The 19,197-nt window shown below is 39.7% G+C and overlaps 1 protein-coding gene across 1 annotated transcript; it reads right to left on the bottom strand.

Moving 5' to 3' along the window:
• Positions 1–836: 836 nt before the first annotated feature.
• Positions 837–1,289, bottom strand: LOC308337355 (centromere protein V-like protein 3; the record flags this gene model as incomplete). Its single annotated transcript, XM_080795500.1, has 1 exon — positions 837–1,289. The coding sequence occupies one exon, from the start codon at positions 1,287–1,289 to the stop codon at positions 837–839; it is 453 nt and encodes a 150-aa protein (XP_080651626.1).
• Positions 1,290–19,197: the final 17,908 nt, after the last annotated feature.

The following is a 19,197-nucleotide window of genomic DNA, read 5'->3' as shown; positions in this document are numbered from 1 at the left end:
ATTTAATCTTCTTGAAATTAAACTTACCATTTCTATGTATTTCTTTACATATAATTTCTACAGGCTATTTTCTATAAAATGCATCACCTAGTCTTTAGTTTTCTCAAAATAACATACACACAAGATCTTTAAAGTTAAGTAGTAACACTAGCCTTTCATGAAATCCCCACTTAACCAATCCCCCAACCCCCACTCTGCACACCCTACTTAATCCTGCTCTGGCTCTGAGACTTTCATCTTTTCTGTTTCTCTGAAATTTACCATATTTCTTTTTTTTTAAGATTTTATTCATTTATTTGAGAGAGAGAGAGAGAGAGAGAGAGCCCCTGCGCAGGAGCAGGGGAGGGGCAGAAGCAGGCTCCCAGCTGAGCAAGGAGCTTGACTCAGGGATGGATTGCAGGACCCAAGGATCACGACCTGAGCCAAAGGCAGATGCTTAACCACTGAACCACACAGGCGCCCCTGCCATGATATTTCTAATTCAGAGCCTTATACTCATTTTAGCGTACTGCAAAAATGGCCACAAAGAGGACTTCAGGTTTTCAGTGCCATCGTGTGAAGAGGCTGGAAATCATCACCCCCTTTCATATAACAAGAAGACCCTGTACAAACTGAATCAGTTTTGTTTTTTTTTTAACCCACTGGATAATTGAGGTTGCAGGGCAAGCCACCGCCCTGAAAAACAGATTCAACAACCACGATTTGCTTACTTGGAGCACATGCCTCTAGAGCCATAAACATAGAACACTTAAATGGTCAACTTGCTTAATTACTTAAAGCTGAGCCTGTACTGCTCGGACAGTAAGGGGGCCTTCACGAGTTTGTGGGCTTTACCTCTAGGAAAATGTTCCCTTGTCCAGGCAGCGCGGGGCGACGCCATACACGCCGGGGTCAGAGACAGAGGCGTGGAAACTCTGCACCCCGCACCTGCTGCAGAAGCTGTGCAGCGCCGGGTGCGCGTAGGATCGATAGGTGACGATGCTCTCGGCGCCCAGCAGGAGAGTGAAGCGCGAGGCCGGGACGAGGAAGTGTCGGTGCTGCTTCTTCCTGCACAGCCGGCAGCTGCAATCCACCACGCGCAGGTCTGCGGGGGCCCAGACGGCGAAGCGGACCGCGCCGCAGTGGCAGCCTCCGGTGTGATACACCAGGCCTGGGTACTCGAAGGTGTCCAGCAGGAACTTGGCGGCGCCCTCGCAGCTGAGGCCCCGCCGCTTCCTGAACGTCTCCCAGCGCTCCCGCTGCGCGCCCAGGTCCATCTCATCGAGGGACTGCGAGGACGCTAGAGCCATGTACACGACAGTGTTCTTTGTAGCCAGCTTCACTGGATTCCTGGCTGTCTTTCTGCAGTGTTGTTTGCCGCCACCAGGCTCCTGACCCCGGCTTGGACTAACACGCAGGGGGGCGGCGCGCCCGGCGCCAGGACCCGCGGCTGAGCTGGTGAGGGGTAGTAAGGGTGAGGGTGGAGGTGGATGGCGGGGAGAACCGGAAGCAGGGATCCCTGGGCCACTCCGTTTTGCGGTTGGGCGACAGTCTTTTTCCTTATCCTGACTGTGGCATCCTCATCCATATGTGTAAATCTGGCTAACTTGTCACCCTGCGGTGCTGGGAGGAGAGTGGGGATGTAATACAGGGGAGTGCTCGGGTTCTAAGAACTTTTGGGGCTGCCCCTTTGTCTGCACTTGTTGAAAATGAGGCCAAAAGACCCTTCCCGGATCCTAAAATAACTTTACTGGGGTAACGTCTTGGCAAGGTGTATCTGTAGCACCTTCACCTAAGATTTTTTTTTTTTTTACAACGTCCATAGACACTTGGAGATTGCCTATATCCTTGCCTATTTTGTTACACATACCTGCCCTGGGACCATGGACATGATTCTGCAGTTCTGCAGGTCCCAGTAATCTTCTATGAGAAAAGGGTAAGAATACACTCTCGAGTGTAGGGGGAGAGTGAATTCAAGAACATATTTGAAATTTTTAACACAGCAGAAAAGAATTGGATTTGTTATATCTGTATTAGTTCTAAATTCATTTTCCAGTAATTTCCTAAGTTTTAAAAATTTTCATTAGATTTATTTTTAGTTTTCTTCTATGCTAAGTTTCAGGAAGCATTCTGGATGCTGGAGGGGAAAAAGCCAGCATAACTTGATCCTTCTCCTTAAGCATCTCAAGTTCTAATGTGGTAGGCAAACAGACAAATTACAGGAAAGGGTTCACCATGAAGAATTAGCCATCTTTTAGGGATATCATAAGGATGTAGAGGAAAGACACAAAGGAAGAAGCTGCATACTAGGATGGACTGGGGATGAGTGGCCAAAGAAGAGAGAGGATACCCAAGAAAGCCATCTCCTAGTACGTGTGAAGGAGCTCATCTGTATTTGACAATTTCACTTATCCTTGGGTTCACGTTCTTGATTCTTTCAGTGTAATCCTGAACAACATCTATGCCTTTTACCTAGAAAATAAATAGAAAGTGCAGGGGGCTCTAGGAAAACAGATGAGGACCAATTGGAAGTATTACTAAGCTTATTTTTCAAATGAGGGAACTGAGACACAGAGATGGTCAGAATTTCCCATGGCCCCACCAGAAGTTAATAACAGAGCTGATATGAACTAGATAGCCTGATCCCAGTATGGAATTTCCTTGAAAAATTAAAGATAGGAGTACTATGTGATCAGCAATCCCCCTTCTAGATCTCACATGTAAATAAGAAAATGGAATATTTGTCTTTCTGTGTCTGACCTATTTCCCTTAGCATAATGTCCTCCAGGTTCATCTATGTTGTCCCAAGTGCAGGATTTCCCTCTTTTTAAAGACTGAATAATATTCTTTTTAAAAAAAGACTGAATAATATTCCATTTTATGCATGTATCCACATATTTTTTTGTCCATCATCCCTTGATGGATACTTAGGTTGCTTCCATACCCTGGCTACTGTGAATAATGCTACAATAAAGATGGGAGTGCAGATAGTTCTTTGAGATAGTGATTTTATTTCTTTCAGATTTATACCCAGAAGGGGGATTGATGGACCATATAGTAGTCCTATTTTTAATTTTTCAAGGAACCTCCATACTGTGTTCCTTAATGGCTGAATCAATTTACATTCCCACCAGCCATGCACAAGGTTTTTTCCATCTCCTCACCAATGCTTATCTTTTTTGAGTTTTTGATGATAACCCTTCTGACAGGTGTGAAGTGATAATCTCATTGTGGCTTTCATCTGCATTTCCCTGAAGATTACTGATATTAGTATCTTTTCATTTATCTATGTCTATTTGTATGTCTTCTTTGAAAAAATGTATATTCAGGTCCTTTGCTCATTTTTAAATGGTTATTTTTTTGGCTATTGAGTTATATGAATTCATTATATATTTTGGATATTAACTCCTTATCAGATATGATTAGCAAATATTTTCTCCCATTCCATAATTTGCCTTTTTATTTTTTAATTTTTTCCTTTGCTATTCAGAATCATTTTACTTTGATGCAGTCTAACCTGTTTATTTTTGCTTTTGTTGCTTATGCTTTTGTTGTCAAATCCAAAAAAAAAAGTCATTGTCAAGACCAATGTCAAGGAGTTTACCCTCTATGTTATCTGCTAGGAGTTTTATGATTTCAGGTTTTATATTTAAATTTTGAAAACATTTTGACTTTATTTTTGTATATGATGTAAGGGTCTAATTTCATTCTTTTGTATGTGGATATCAAGTTTTTTCAGCACTGTTTATTGAAAATACTATCCTTTCCCTGTTGAGTATTCTTGGCTTCCTTATCAAATATTAGTTGACCATATATGTATGTATTTACTTTGGGACTTTTTATTCTGTTTCATTAGTCTACGTATCCGTTTTTATGTCAGTACCATATAGTTTTGATAACTGTAGCTTTGTAATAAATTTTAAGTCAATAAGTGTGAGGCATCCAGCTTTGTTACTCTTGCTCAACATTGCTTTAGCTACTTGGGAACTTTTGTGGTTCTATAAGAATTTTGGGATTTTTTTTTCTATTTCTGTGAAACATGCCATTGGAATTTTATTTTATTTTATTTTATTTTTTAAGATTTTATTTATTTGACAGAGAGAGACACAGAGAGAGGGGGGACACAAGCAGGGAGACTAGGAGAGGGAAAGCAGGCTTCCCGCGGAGCAGGGAGCAGCCTGATGCTGGCTGGATCCCAGGATGCTGGGATCATGACCTGAGCCTAAGGCAGACACTTAATGCTTAATGACTGAGCCACCCAGGCGCCCCACCATTGGAATTTTGAAAGGGAATATACTAAATCTGTGGATTGCACTAAATCTGTGGATTGCTTTGGGTAAAATGGACATTGTAGCAACATTAATTCTTCTAATCCATGAACACCAAATATATTTCCATTTATTTGTGTCTTCCTCAATTTGTTTCATTAGTGTTTTATAGTTTTCAGAGTACAGATCTTTAACTTCCTGGTTAAATTTACTCCTAAGTATTTTATTCTTTTTGATACTGTTGTAAATGGGGTTGTGTTCTTAAGGCATTTTTAGTATATAGAAACAATGGGAATTTTGTATGTTGATTTTGTACCCTGTAACTTTTCTGAGTTCATTTATTTAGTTTTGACAGTTTTTTGTAGAGTCTTTTGGAATTTCCCTCTATAAGATGTCATCTGCAAATAGCTACAATTTTGCTTCTTCTTTTAGGATTTGGTTGTTTTTTCCCCTCTGTCTTGCCTAACTGCTCTGGCTAGAATTTCTAGAACTATGTTGAATAGAAGTAGTGAAAGTAGGCACCCTTGTCTTATTCTTGATGTTAGAGGAAAAGATTTCAGCTTTTTCCTGTGTATGATGTTCTGTGTCACATATGCTTTTATTTTGTTGAAGTACATTCCTTCTATACCTAATTTGTTGAGAGCATTTATCATGAAAAAATGTTGAATTTTTTTTGTCAAATGCTTTTACTGCATCTGTTGAGAAGATTATGTGATTTTTATCCTTCATCTTGGTAATGTGGCGTGTCACATTTATTGATATGCATAGGTAGAAGCATCCTTGTATCCTAGGAATAAGACTAAATTAATCTTGTTGTACAATCCTTTTAATGTGCTGTTGAATTTTGTTTTCTAGTATTTTATTGAGGAGTTTGCATCTATATTAGTCAGTGATACTGTCCTTTAATTTTCTTTTCTTGTAGTGTCCTTGTCTTTGTTATTAGGATAACAAATCCTTTACAAATGAGTTTGGGAATCTTCTTGCCTTTTCAGTTTTTGGAAGAGTTTAAGAAGGATTGGTATTCTTTCTTTTTTTTTTCCCAAGATTTATTTATTTATTTATTTAACAGAGAGTGAGAGCACAATCTGGCAGAGCAGCAGGCAGAAGGAAAAGGAGTACCAGAATCCCACAGGAGCTGGATGTGGGACTAGATCCCAGTACCCCGGGATCATGATCTGAGCTGAAGGCAGCTGCTTAGCCAGCTGAGCCACGCAGGCACCCAGGATTGGTATTCTTTCTTAAATGTTTGGTAAAAATTACTAATAAAGCCAAAATTGTAAATTAAAACTATAGTGAGATACTGCCGTACGCCTATTAGAAAATCCCAAACACTGACAATACCCAATGCAGAAAAGAATGTGGAGAACCAGGAATTGTCATTCATTGCTGTTGAGTATAAGAAATTTTATGGCCACTTTGAAAGACAGTCTTGCAGTTCTTTCAAAGCTATTGATTTTTTTTTTAATCCACATCCTTGTTTCTGTTGACATTAAACTAAAACTTACTTGAGGTATCTCATGGAGATTAAAAGAGATATGGTATACAAAATGCCTGGTAGACATTTAGAATAACCATCAATGGGACATATAATTATTTATTGGATACTGTTAGAAAAGAGTAGACTAGGAGCACCTGGGTGGTTCAGTCAGTTAAGCGTCCAACTCTTGATCCTGGCTCAGGTCTTGGTCTTGAGGTTGTGAGTTTGGGCCTGGCATTGGGCTCCATGCTGGGTGCAGAGCCTACTTAAAAAACAACAACAACAGCGGGGCGCCTCGGTGGCTTGGTTGGTTAAGCGACTGCCTTCGGGTCATGGTTCCAGGGTCCTGGGATCGAGCCCCGCATCGGGCTCCCTGCTTAGCAGAGATCCTGCTTCTCTCTCTCCCTCTGCCTGCTGCTCTGCTTACTTGTGTTCTCTCTTGTCAAATAAATAAATAAAATCTTTAAAAAAACAACAACTAATACATCTTTAATTATAGTCTATAACATTGTTCAGATAGGTTTGTTAAGGTCTTAAAACATTCAATTTCACAGAACCCTAAATATTCTATTGTACTAGGTATAATTTTTTTTTCTTCCTAGATTTTAGCTCAGAGTCAGATCACAGAATCCCTGATTTCAAAAGTTGATGTGATCATCAGCAATTCATTATTAAATAACCTTCTCTGAGATGATTAAGTTCTCTGGGCCTCAGTTATAACCTATGTAAACCAGTTAAGAATAATGTCTACTTTGTAGAATCGTTGTCATAATTAAAAAAAAACAATGCATTTAAAGTGTTCAGCCTTGTGTGTGGCATATGATGAGTTCTCAGTAGTGGAAACAGTCATTATTAAATGTTATTAGTAACATGAAGCAGGATTATGATTTTTCTCATTTATACCTTTCAATCTAAGACATAGAGTAAGACACAAGGTACTGTAACAAAGGCATATAGAAGAATAGAAGAAGTGTCTGCTTTTAAAAATTTATAATCTACTTAGTGCAAAAATATTTTTAAACTATTTTTTTAAAGATGTTATTTATTTATTTGTCAGAGCACACACAAGCAGGGAGAGTGGCAGACAGAGGGAGAAGCAGGCTCCCCTGCTGAGCAAGGATCATGATGCAGCACTCGATCCCAGGACCTTGGGATCATGACCTGAGCTGAAGGCAGACACTTAACTGACTGAGCCACCCAAACATTCCTAGTACAAAATATTTTTAAAAAGAGCGAAGAATGAAAGATAAAAGTTGGGGAATTAATTCTTCTTAAAATAAGAATACTAATTAATAAATGCAGCATACAATTCACAATTGATTTAGGCCAGGATAATCAATGAATGATAAAATCATCCAGTTAAATACTATTAGAGAACAAGGTATTGAAGTTAACCCACAGACGACTTAATAATTACTAAGGGAAAAGATGCATTTAATTGGAAAGATAGTTGGTCACCAGTTTAACTAAGATTGAGGTAAACTGACATTATATGCCTTTTGATGTACAGTATTAAATATATAATTCCACTTATGTAGTATTTTTGCCAAAAATGTTTAACTAGAATCTAATCATGAAGAAACTGAAAAATATAGATTGTGGGACATTCTAAAGGAAAACTGGCTGCAGCATTCAAAAGTCCAATGTCATGAAAAACAAACAAAAAAATATTGAGGGATTTGTTCTAGAAATCCTGGTATCATGACCTGAGCCAAAAGCAGACACTTAACCCACTGAGCCACCCAGGCATCCCTAAAGATTTTATTTTTAGGTAATCTCTATATCCAACATGGGTCTCGAATTCACAATTCCAAGATTAAGAGCTACACGTGCCACAGCCAGCCAGCCAGGTGCCCCTTTGGGTACTCATTTTAGTCTTCTTTCAGTTCTTTCAAATTTTCTGTAAGTTTGAAATTTTTCAAAATTAAGAGTAGGAGGTAGATATTTAGTTCAGTTGCCTAGCATCAACTATAATCCATAAAAATAGAAGCCAATTATCTACTAGTTTCCTAAACATTATATTGAATTGTTAACAAATAACAAATATTATATTGAATTGTTAATAACAACTGTGAATTGTTATTAACAACCTCAAAGATGCAGCACATGCCAAGGCAGAAAACAAAGAAAACACAAGAAAAAACCCTCATGAATGCAACTTGGACAGATGCAAGTATTAATGCTCACTCTAAAAGAAGAATCATATATAATTTAATAGTAGAAATAAATGTTTCTAAATAAATAAGTACATCACTTTCCCTTGGGAGGAGACATCATCTCAAGAAAACAATTAAATGTAAAACTTTAGAATATAGTTCTTACACAGTTATCCCCTAACTGATTTACATATGTCTCTTGAAATCTCAGAATCATAACTAGAGTATTTTTGTATATTCATTGTCCATCTAGTGTTTGGCCAACCCATACATTAGAAAATTATTCACTTCTCTATCTGTGTACAATGACATTCAGAACACACGTATTACTTACAGGCATTTTGTGGAGGTAAACAAGACTACCAGACCTCCACTAGTTGGTTGATCAAAGAATGTTACTCATTCTTTTTCCCCACATTCCCTCACCCTGATTTATTTCTTTTCTTTAGTTGTCCTAGTTTGAGGAATATTTATGATTCCTTGGACAAAATACCTCAATTACCACAGAATCAAGTTTCCTTCATCGATTCATGCAGCTTCTGAAGACAGGGTAAAGCTTTAGTGGAGGTCAATGAACCCATAAGTCAGGTTATAAGTTAAAGCTTCAGTTTGCCAGATGGATTTCCCTGAATTTATAGTTCCCCACAATTTGCAATATTTCTCTCTAGGTCAGAGGTTCATAAGTCCATTTCATTGGGGTTAGAGAGGTCAAAATTATTTTTATAATAATATTAAAAGTTAGTTGCCTTTTTAAAAAAGATTTTATTTATTTATTTGACAGACAGAGATCACAAGGAGGCAGAGAGGCAGGCAGGGAGAGATGGAGAAGCAGGCTCACTGCTGAGCAGAGAGCCCGATGTGGGACTCGATCCCAGGATCCTGGAATCATGACCTGAGCCGAAGGCAGAGGCTTTAACCCACTGAGCCACCCAGGTGCCCCAAGTTAGTTGCCTTTTTTACTCTCATTCACTCTCTAATAGCAGATTTTCCCAGATATGACAGGAACTGTAATGACATCCTCACTCTGACATTTAATGGAAAGTATTTGTATATGTTGTATTTGAAAAATTTGTCAGTTTTAATTTCTAATATAGAAACATTAATTGACATGATTCACATAAGCTAAAGCGCTTCGACATCTTCAAAAGTTTTTAAGAGTTTAAAGGGTTTTTGAGACCAAAATATTTGAGATTCATCGCTCTAGTTCATTCATTAAAAAAAATATTGAAAGCGCATCATTGACCATGTAACGGGTTTCTATGACATATGATGGGAATACAAAGACACCTCTAACCATTTATAAAAACCTGCTATGTAGTAATACTGTAAGTTGGGAGGTTTTTGTACCTTACTCAATTTAAACCTCCCAACATAGCTTCAAAATAGTTATGGTCACCTTCGTTTTACAAATGAGGGAAGTGAGTACTTAAGACCAAGTCTAAAATCCAGTAGTGTTCTATCAGCGTTAAGACCAGTATAAATTCCACTTCATATATGATGCAGGATATTCAGTCCTCCTTCATGTTTCTTTTCAGTGAAGCCAAAAAGTCAGCAAAACTGGAGTCAGTCTACCTGAGATAAAATTTTAAGATGAAAAAAAGTTTTAGGATGAAAATTATATTGATATTTTAGTAACACTATCTGTAAACACATATAACTTTTTTCTGTTTGACCACTATTTTCTCTCAGGAGCCATTTGGTTAGGATTCCTAGCCCTTGCAACTATAGAAGGCAGATATTATTACCTACATTGCATAATGTTAGAAGAACTAAGTGAAAAAATGTTAGTATCAATTACCATAAACTAGTATTAATTACCAATACTTACTAAGTTTATGTAATTGGTTGTTCTGAGGTATATACATTTTCAGAGCTAAACTTTACTGGCTGCTTATACTGAGTCAGGCACAGGTTTTTTTGTTTTGTTTTGTTTTTTTCTTAATTTTTAAAAATTTCTTTTCAGTGTTCGAGAGTTCATTGTTTATGCACCACCCCCAGTGCTCCATGCAATATATGCCCTCCATAATACCCACTACCAGGTTCCCCCAATCCACCTCCCCTCCAAATGCCTCAGTTTGTTTCTCAGAGTCCACAGTCTCTCATGGTTTGTCTCCCCCTCTAATTTCCCCCAACTCACTACTCCTCTTCATCTCCCCATGTCCTCTGTGTTATTCCTTATGCTCCACAAAAAAGCGGAACCACATGATAACTGATCCTCAAGGCAGCTGAAAGATATGGCAAACATTATTATCTAATTTATGGATGAAGAGAATGTGTTACAGAGATGTTCAAAGAATATCCCACAGTCACACTGAAATTCAGCGATGAAGCTGATATGAACCAGGCAGCCTCACCCCAGGGCATGCTCTGTGAGTCAGTTTATTGCAAGGAGGACAGAGAACTTGGCCAGACTCCTCAGGTATAAAGTTGGGGGTGGAGATTCAAGTCCAGGTCTGTAGGACCTCAAATCTCTCTACTCTTAATCTATGCCTACCCTGTCATTCTTGCAGCATTAGGTGTTCAGTAAACAGTAACCCCTTCTCCTAAGTCTACTTCATTGGCACTGTCCAGTGAGCAGTTCTTTATTTTGCACCTACTGCATATTAGTCTGTGTGCCCTGGGGAGAGAGAGAAGAATTAGGCATACTTCTTTTTTTTTAATTTTTAAATTTTTTTAATAAGCATATATTAGCCCCAGGGGCACAGGTCTGTGAATCACCAGGTTTACACACTTCACAGCATTCACCATAGGACATACCCTCCCCAATGTCCATAATCCCACCACCCTCTTCCGACACCCCTCCCCCCAGCAACCATCAGTTTGTTTTGTGAGATTGAGTCTCTTATGGTTTGTCTCCCTCCCAATCCCATCTTGTTTCATTTATTCTTTTCCTACCCCCCAAACCCCCCACATTGCCTCTCCACTTCCTCATATCAGGGAGATTGTATGATAGTTGTCTTTCTCTGATTGACTTATTTCGCTAAGCATAATACCCTCTAGTTCCATCCACGTTGTCACAAATGGCAAGATTTCATTTCTTTTGATGGCTGCATGGTATTCCATTGTGTGTGTGTGTGTATATATAAAAAACATATATATAAAACATATATATATATATATATATATATATATATATATATATATATAACACAGCTTCTTTATCCATTCGTCTGTTGATGGACATCTAGGTTCTTTCCGTAGTTTGGCTATTGTGGACATTGCTGCTATAAACATTCGGGTGCACGTGCCTCTTCGGATCACTACATTTGTATATTTAAAGGTAAATAACCAGTAGTGCAATTGCTGGGTCATAGGGTAGCTCTATTTTCAACTTTTTGAGGAACCTCCATGCTGTTTTCCAGAGTGGTTGCACCAGCTTGCATTCCCACCAACAGTGTAGGAGGGTTCCCCTTTCTCCCCATCCTCGCCAGCATCTGTCATTTCCTGACTTGTTAATTTTAGCCATTCTGACTGGTGTGAGATGGCATCTCATTGTGGTTTTGATTTGTATTTCCCTGATGCTGAGTGATATGGAGCATTTTTTCATGTGTCTGTTGGCCATCTGGATGTCTTCTTTGCAGAAATGTCTGTTCATGTCCTTTGCCCATTTCTTGATTGGATTATTTGTTCTTTGGGGGTTGAGTTTACTAAGTTCTTTATAGATTTTGGATACTAGCCCTTTATCTGATATGTTGTTTGCAAATATCTTCTCCCATTCTGTCAGTTGTCTTTTGGTTTTGTTAACTGTTTCCTTTGCTGTGCAGAAGCTTTTGATCTTGATGAAATCCCAATAGTTCATTTTTGCCCTTGCTTCCCTTGCCTTTGGTGATGTTCCTAGGAAGAAGTTGCTGCGGCTGAGGTCGAAGAGGTTGCTGCCTGTGTTCTCCTCAAGGATTTTGATAGATTCCTTTCTCACATTGAGGTCCTTCATCCATTTTGAGTCTATTTTCGTGTGTGGTGTAAGGAAATGGTCCAGTTTCATTTTTCTGCATGTGGCTGTCCAATTTTCCCAGCACCATTTGTTGAGGAGGCTGTCTTTTTTCCATTGGACATTCTTTCCTGCTTTGTCGAAGCTTAGTTGACCAAAGAGTTGAGGTTCTATTTCTTGGGCTCTCTATTCTTTTCCATTCCATTTCCATTCCATTCCATTTTCCATTCTTTTCTTTTCCATTCTTTTCCATTCTTTTCTATTCTTTTCCATTCATCTATGTGTCTGTTTTTGTTCCAGTACCATACTGTCTTGATGATGACAGCTTTGTAATAGAGCTTGAAGTCCGTAATTGTGATGCCACCAACTTTGGCTTCCTTTTTCAATATTCCTTTGGCTATTTGAGGTCTTTTCTGGTTCGATATAAATTTTAGGATTATTTATTCCATTTCTTTGGGAAAAAAGGATGGGATTATGATAGGGATTGCATTAAATGTGCAGATTGCTTTAGGTAGCATAGACATTTTCACAATATTTGTTCTTCCAATCCAGGAGCATGGGATATTTTCCATTTCTTTGTGTCTTCCTCAATTTCTTTCATGAGTACTTTATAGTTTTCTGAGTATAGATTCTTTGCCTCTTTGGTTAGGTTTATTCCTAGGTATCTTATGGTTTTGGATGCAATTGTAAATGGGATTGACTCCTTAATTTCTTTCTTCTGTCTTGTTGGTGTAAAGAAATGCAACTGATTTCTGTGCACTGATTTTATATCCTGACACTTTACTGAATTCCTGTACAAGTTCTAGCAATTTTGGAGTGGAGTCTATTGGGTTTTCCACATATAGTATCATATCATCTGCAAAGAGTGATAGTTTGACTTCTTTCCCAATTTGGAAGCCTTTAATTTCTTTTTGTTGTCTGATGGCTGAGACTAGGACTTCTAGTACTATGTTGAATAGCAGCGGTGATAATGGACATCCCTGCCGTGTTACTGACCTTAGCAGAAAAGCTTTCAGTTTTTCTCCATTGAGAATGATATTTGCGGTGGGTTTTTCATAGATGGCTTTGATAATATTGAGGTATGTGCCCTCTATCCCTACACTTTGAAGAGTTTTAATCAGGAAGGGATACTGTACTTTGTCAAATGCTTTTTCAGCATCTGTTGAGAGTATCATATAGTTCTTGTTCTTTCTTTCTTTTTTTTTAAAGATTTTATTTATTTATTTGACATACAGAGATCACAAGTAGGCACAGAGGTAGGCAGAGAGAGAGGAGAAGCAAGCTCCTGCTGAGCAGAGAGCGTGATGTGGGGGTCGATCCCAGGACCCTGGGATCATGACCTGAGCCGAAGGCAGAGGCTTTAACCCACTGAGCCACCCAGGCGCCCTTGTTCTTTCTTTTATTAATGTATTGTATCACATTGATTGGTTTGTGGATGTTGAACCAACCTTGCAGCCCTGGAATAAATGCCAATTGGTCGTGGTGAATAATCCTTTTAATGTACTGTTGGATCCTATTGGCCAGTATTTTGGTGAGAATTTTCGCATCTGTGTTCATCAAGGATATTGGTATGTAATTCTCTTTTTTGATGGGATCCTTGTCTGGTTTTGGGATCAAGATGATGCTGGCCTCATAAAAAGAGTTTGGAAGTTTTCCTTCCATTTCTATTTTTTGGAACAGTTTCAGGAGAATAGGAATTAATTCTTCTTTAAATGTTTGGTAGATTTACCCTGGGAAGCCGTCTGGCCCTGGGCTTTTGTTTGGAGATTTTTGATGACTGTTTTAATCTCCTTACTGGTTATGGGTCTGTTCAGGTTTTCTATTTCTTTCTGGTTCAGTTGTGGTAGTTTATATGTCTCTAGGAATGCATTCATTTCTTCCAGATTGTTAAATTTGTTAGTGTAGAGTTGCGCATAGTATGTTCTTATAGTTGTTTGTATTTCTTTGGTGTTGGTTGTGATCTCTCCTCTTTCATTCATGATTTCATTTATTTGGGTCCTTTCTCTTTTCTTTTTGATAAGTCTGGCCTGAGATTTATCAATCTTATTAATTCTTTCAAAGAACCAGCTCCTAGTTTTGTTGATTTGTTCTATTGTTTTTTTTGGTTTCTATTTCATTGATTTCTGCTCTGATCTTTATGATTTCTCTTCTCCTCCTGGGTTTAGGTTTTCTTTGTTGTTATTTCTACAGCTCCTTTAGGTGTAGGATTAGTTTGTGTATTTGAGACCTTTCTTATTTCTTGAGGAAGGCTTCTATTGTTATATATTTTCCTCTCAGGACTGCCTTTGTTGTGTCCCACAGATTTTGAACCATTGTGTTTTCATTATCATTTGTTTCAATGAATTTTTTCAATTCTTCTTTAATTTCCTGGTTGACCCATTCAATCTTTAGAAGGATGCTCTTTACTCTCCGTGTATTTGGGTTCTTTCCAAATTTCCTCTTGTGATTGAGTTCTAGCTTCAGAGCATTGTGGTCTGAAAATATGCAGGGAGTGATCCCAATCTTTTGGTGCTGGTTGAGACCTGATTTGTGACCCAGGATGTGATCTATTCTGGAGAATGTTCCATGTTCCCTAGAGAAGAATGTGTATTCTGTTGCTTTGGGATGGAATGTTCTGAATATATCTGTGATGTGTATCTGGTCCAGTGTGTCATTTAAGGCCTTTATTTCCTTGTTGATCTTTTGCTTGGATGATCTGTCCATTTCAGTGAGGGGAGTATTAAAGTCCCCTACTATTATTGTATTGTGTTCTATGTGTTTCTTTGATTTTGTTATTAATTGGTTTATATAGTTGACTGCTTCCATGTTAGGGGCATAGATATTTAAAATAGTTACATCCTCTTGTTGGACAGACCCTTTGAGTATGATATAGTGTCCTTCCTCATCTCTTATTATAGTCTTTGGCTTAAAATCGAATTGATCTGATATAAGGATTGCCACCCCAGCTTTCTTCTGATGTCCATTAGCATGATAAATTGTTTTCCACCCCCTCACTTTAAATCTGGAGGTGTTTTCAGGTCTAAAATGAGTTTCTTGTAGGCAGCATATTGATGGGTTTTGTTTTTTTATCCATTCTGATACCCTGTGTCTTTTGATTGGGGCATTTAGCCCATTTACATTCAGAGTAACTATTGAGAGATATGAATTTAGTACCATTGTATTGCCTGTAAGGTGACTGTTACTGTATATTGTCTCTGTTCCTTTCTGGTCTACTACTTTTAGGCTCTCTTTGCTTAGAGGACCCCTTTCAATATTTCCTATAGAGATGGTTTGGTGTTTGCAAATTCTTTCAGTTTTTGTTTGTTCTGGAAGCTTTTTATCTCTCCTTCTATTTTCAATGATAACCTAGCTGGATATAGTATTCTTGGCTGCATGTTTTTCTTGCTTAGTGCTCTGAATATAACATGCCAGTTCTTTCTGGCCTGTCAGGTCTCTGTGGATAAATCTGCTGCCAATCTAATATTTTTACCATTGTATGTTACAGACTTCTTTTCCTGGGCTGCATTCAGGATTTTCTCTTTGTTGCTAAGACTTGTAAATTTTACTATTAGATGACGGGGTGTGGACCTATTCTTATTGATTTTGAGGGGGGTTCTCTGCACCTCCTGGATTTTGATGCTTGTTCCCTTTGCCATATTAGGGAAATTCTCTACAATAATTCTCTCCAATATACCTTCTGCTCCCCTCTCTCTTTCTTCTTCTTCTGGAATCCCACTTATTCTAATGTTTTGTCTTATGGTGTCACTTAACTCTTGAATTCCCCCCCGTGGTCCAGTATTTGTTTGTCTCTCTTTTGCTCAGCTTCTTTATTCTCTGTCATTTGGTCTTCTATATCACTGATTCTTTCTTCTGCCTCATTTATCCTAGCAGTAAGAGCCTCCATTTTTCATTGCACCTCATTAATAGCTTTTTTTATTTCAACTTGGTTAGATTTTAGTTCTTTTATTTCTCCAGAAAGGGCTTTTATTTCTTCAGACAGGGTTTCTCTAATATCTTCCATGCCTTTTTCAAGCCCGGCTAGAACCTTGAGAATCATCATTCTGATCTCTAGATCTGACATATTACCAATGTCCATATTGATTATGTCCCTAGCCTTTGGTACTGCCTCTTGTTCTTTTTTTTTTGTGGTTAGTTTTTCCACCTTGTCATTTTGTCCAGATAAGAATATATGAAGGAGCAAATAAAATACTAAAAGGGTGGCAAAGACCCCAGGAAAATGTTCTTTAACCAAATCAGAAGAGACCCCAAATTGTGTGGGGGAGAAAGGGGATAATAGGAAGTTCAGAAAAAAGAAAAAAATTTATTTTGGTCTCTTAGAAGAAACTACCTCCCAACATTTTAAAGAATGAATAACATATATAAGGGTAAACAGAATGAAGGGATGAATATGCCTATAAAAATGAAAAAAAAATTTTTTAATTTCTAAAAAAGGAGTTCATAAAAAGGAGTTGATAAAGTAAGTTGGTTGGGAGAATAAAGAAAAAGAAAGTAGAGAGAATTTGCTCAGGCTGGAGACTAGAACAAGCCCAGAGCTAGATTTAGGGTATACTTTGATCCATTAGAAGAAGTTGTACCCCAAATTTTTTAGAAGAGAAAACCCTATGTGTATACAAAAAATAAAGTTAGATACAATGAAGGATAAAATATGAGTATAATAATGAAGGTTCAGAAAAGATTATTATTTTTTTATGAAAGGTATTGTTAAGATAAACTAGTTAAAAATCATTAAAAGAGGAAAGGGCAAAAGTTAATAAAAATTTAGCAGAAGAAAAAAATAAAATTAAAAAAAATTAATTAACTGCAAGACTAAAGAATCATGGGGAGAAAGCCATGAATTCCATGCTTTGCTTTCTCCTCCTCTGGAATTCTGCTGTTCTCCTTGGTAAGTGAACTTGGTCTTGGCTGGATTTCTTGTTGATCTTCTGGGGGAGGGGCCTGTTGTAATGATTCTCAAGTATCTTTGCCCGAGGCAGAATTGCCCCGCCCTTACCAGGGTCAGGCTAAGTAATCTGCTCGGGTTCACTTTTGGGAGTTTTTGTTCCCTGAACGCTTTCCGTAGAGTTCTGGAGGACGGGAATGAAAATGGCAGCCTCCCAACCTCCAGCCCGGAGGAACCGAGAGCTTGGGCCCTACTCCTCAGTGGGCCCTCAGAGAAAAGCGCTCAATCACTCCCGTCTCCCTGGCCTCCGGCCGCGCTCCGAGCTCACCCAGCCTGCGACCAAGCGTCTCTGTCTCTAGCACACAGCTCCTCCTGGAGTCTCTGAACCCAGCAGATCCCTGAGCTCTTCCAGGGGTGGTCTCCCCGGATCTTGTGGGGACCCCACTCACAGAGCAGTGGCCTGTGCCACAGATTACGGTTCAAGGTAACCCCGAGTTGAGAACTCACTCCTCGACTCTGTCTCTGTAGCCGGCTTCCTCACTCTAATACCTGCAAGCTCTGCAACACTGAGACACCTCCAATCCTTCTGTGACCCGGTGTTATACCCGAGTTTTCGCATCCGAGAGACCACCAAGGAGCCAACACCGATGCAATCACATGAGGGCTTATTCGACAAGCTTAAGCTTGGGCCCAAGTATACCTGACACAGCGGAGTAGGGACTCGGACCCCGAGCTTAGTTAAGGCAGGGGTATTTATGGGTTCCTGTTACTAAAGCTGGATGGGGGTTTTGGAACCAAGGCAGGGCGGGGCTTCCTGTTACTAAAGCAGGGTGGGGGTCTCTGGAACTAAAGCAGGGTGGGGGTTCTTGTTACTAAAGCAGGGTGGGGGTCCTTAGAACTAAAGCAAAGTAGGGGAAAGTTCAGCCCTTGGGCACAGGTCTGAGATGGCTGCCAGAGCTAAGATGGCTGTACTTATGCTAAGGCTAAATCTGAGGTGGGATGTTCTTAATTTTTCTTGGCCTCCACATTTCCCCCTCTCAGAGGAACCTAAGGAAGGACCCAATCATGGGTCCAGGCTGGTCTCAGCAACAAGGTCCGGTGGTTGGTATTGCTGTCTGAGTACCATGAGCTGAACTGTACTGACTCTGTCTTTGACAAAAGTAAGCAACATTAGTGGGGTAAGTGAGAATGGCACAGTCTTAGCTTTCGGGGATTGTTCTTGTCGGGCTGACTTTTCCATTCTGAGACAAAGTCCTTGAGAATGGCGTGTGGGTCCGCTGGCTGGATGTGGGTGTAGTGGACCCAGGGAGTAATCCCGTCAACCTTGAGAGTGGTGGGAGTGGTCAGGATCACAATGAAGGGTCCCTTCCAGCGTGGTTGAAGTGTCTCGTGTTGGTATCTCCGGACATACACCCAGTCACCCGGCTGATATCGATGGGGGTCTGGGGGTGGCCCAGTCTCGTAGAGGGCCCTCAGCTTAGGCCACACCTGTTCATGGGTTCGTTGTAACGTTTGGAGGGAGAAAAGGAGTTGGTGATCATCAAACTCAGCAAGAACCTCAGGTTTTAAATTGGGAATAATAGGTGGAGGAATACCGAACATGATCTTGTAAGGGGTAAGTCCCATCTTATATGGGGAGTTTCGCACCCTATATAGGGCGAAGGGGAAGAGAGTCACCCAATCCCCACCAGTCTCCAAGGCTAATTTAATCAAGGTCTCTTTTAATGTTCTGTTCATCCTCTCTACATGTCCTGAGCTTTGGGGCCTATATGCGCAATGTAATTTCCAATCTGCCCCAAGTACTAGTGCCACTCCCTGTGTTGCCTTAGAGACGAATCTTGGTTCGTTGTCTGATCCAATCTTAACAGGAAAACCATACCTCGGTAAGATGTCTTCCAGCAGTTTCTTGGTCATGATCTGTGAGGTTTCATGTTTGGTGGGAAATGCCTTTGTCCATCCTGAAAAAGTATCTACAAATACCAGTAAATACCTGTATCCGTATTTTCCAGTTTTTATCTTGGTGAAGCCCACTTCCCAGTAGGCTCCTGGGCGGTCCCCCCAGAGCCAGGTGCCCGGGTTAGATCCATGGGCGGTGGCATTAGTTAATTGGCATGTGTGGCAGCTTGCCACAATCTATTCGATCTTTGTTCGGTAGTCTTTGATAGTGATCTTTGCATGTTGCACCAAGTCTTCCATTTTTTTTTGTTCCCATGTGTGTACTCCTGTGCATTTTGGATAGGAGTCGCCGTCCCAGTTCCTCTGGTAGGATTATGCTGCTATCTGCAGCTCTCCACCAGCCATGTAGGCATTGTGTCCCGGGCAGACTCCTAATCCATTGTAAGTCTGCGTCAGCATAGTTGGGGTTGTCTGGCAAGCTAGGTGCTCCCGGATCGGGCAGTGTGGTCTCTAAGAAATGGTCCACTGAAAGAGCTGCCTCTTTTGCCTTTAAGTCAGCCAGCCTGTTTCCCCTGGCCACTGGCGTGTCTGCTTTTTGATGTCCTAGACAATGG

Source organism: Martes martes (assembly GCF_963455335.1).
Source record: "Martes martes genome assembly, chromosome: X".
Lineage (NCBI taxonomy): Eukaryota > Metazoa > Chordata > Mammalia > Carnivora > Mustelidae > Martes > Martes martes.
Note: the sequence above shows the minus strand (reverse complement) of the source record. Positions and strands in the feature narration are given on the sequence as shown.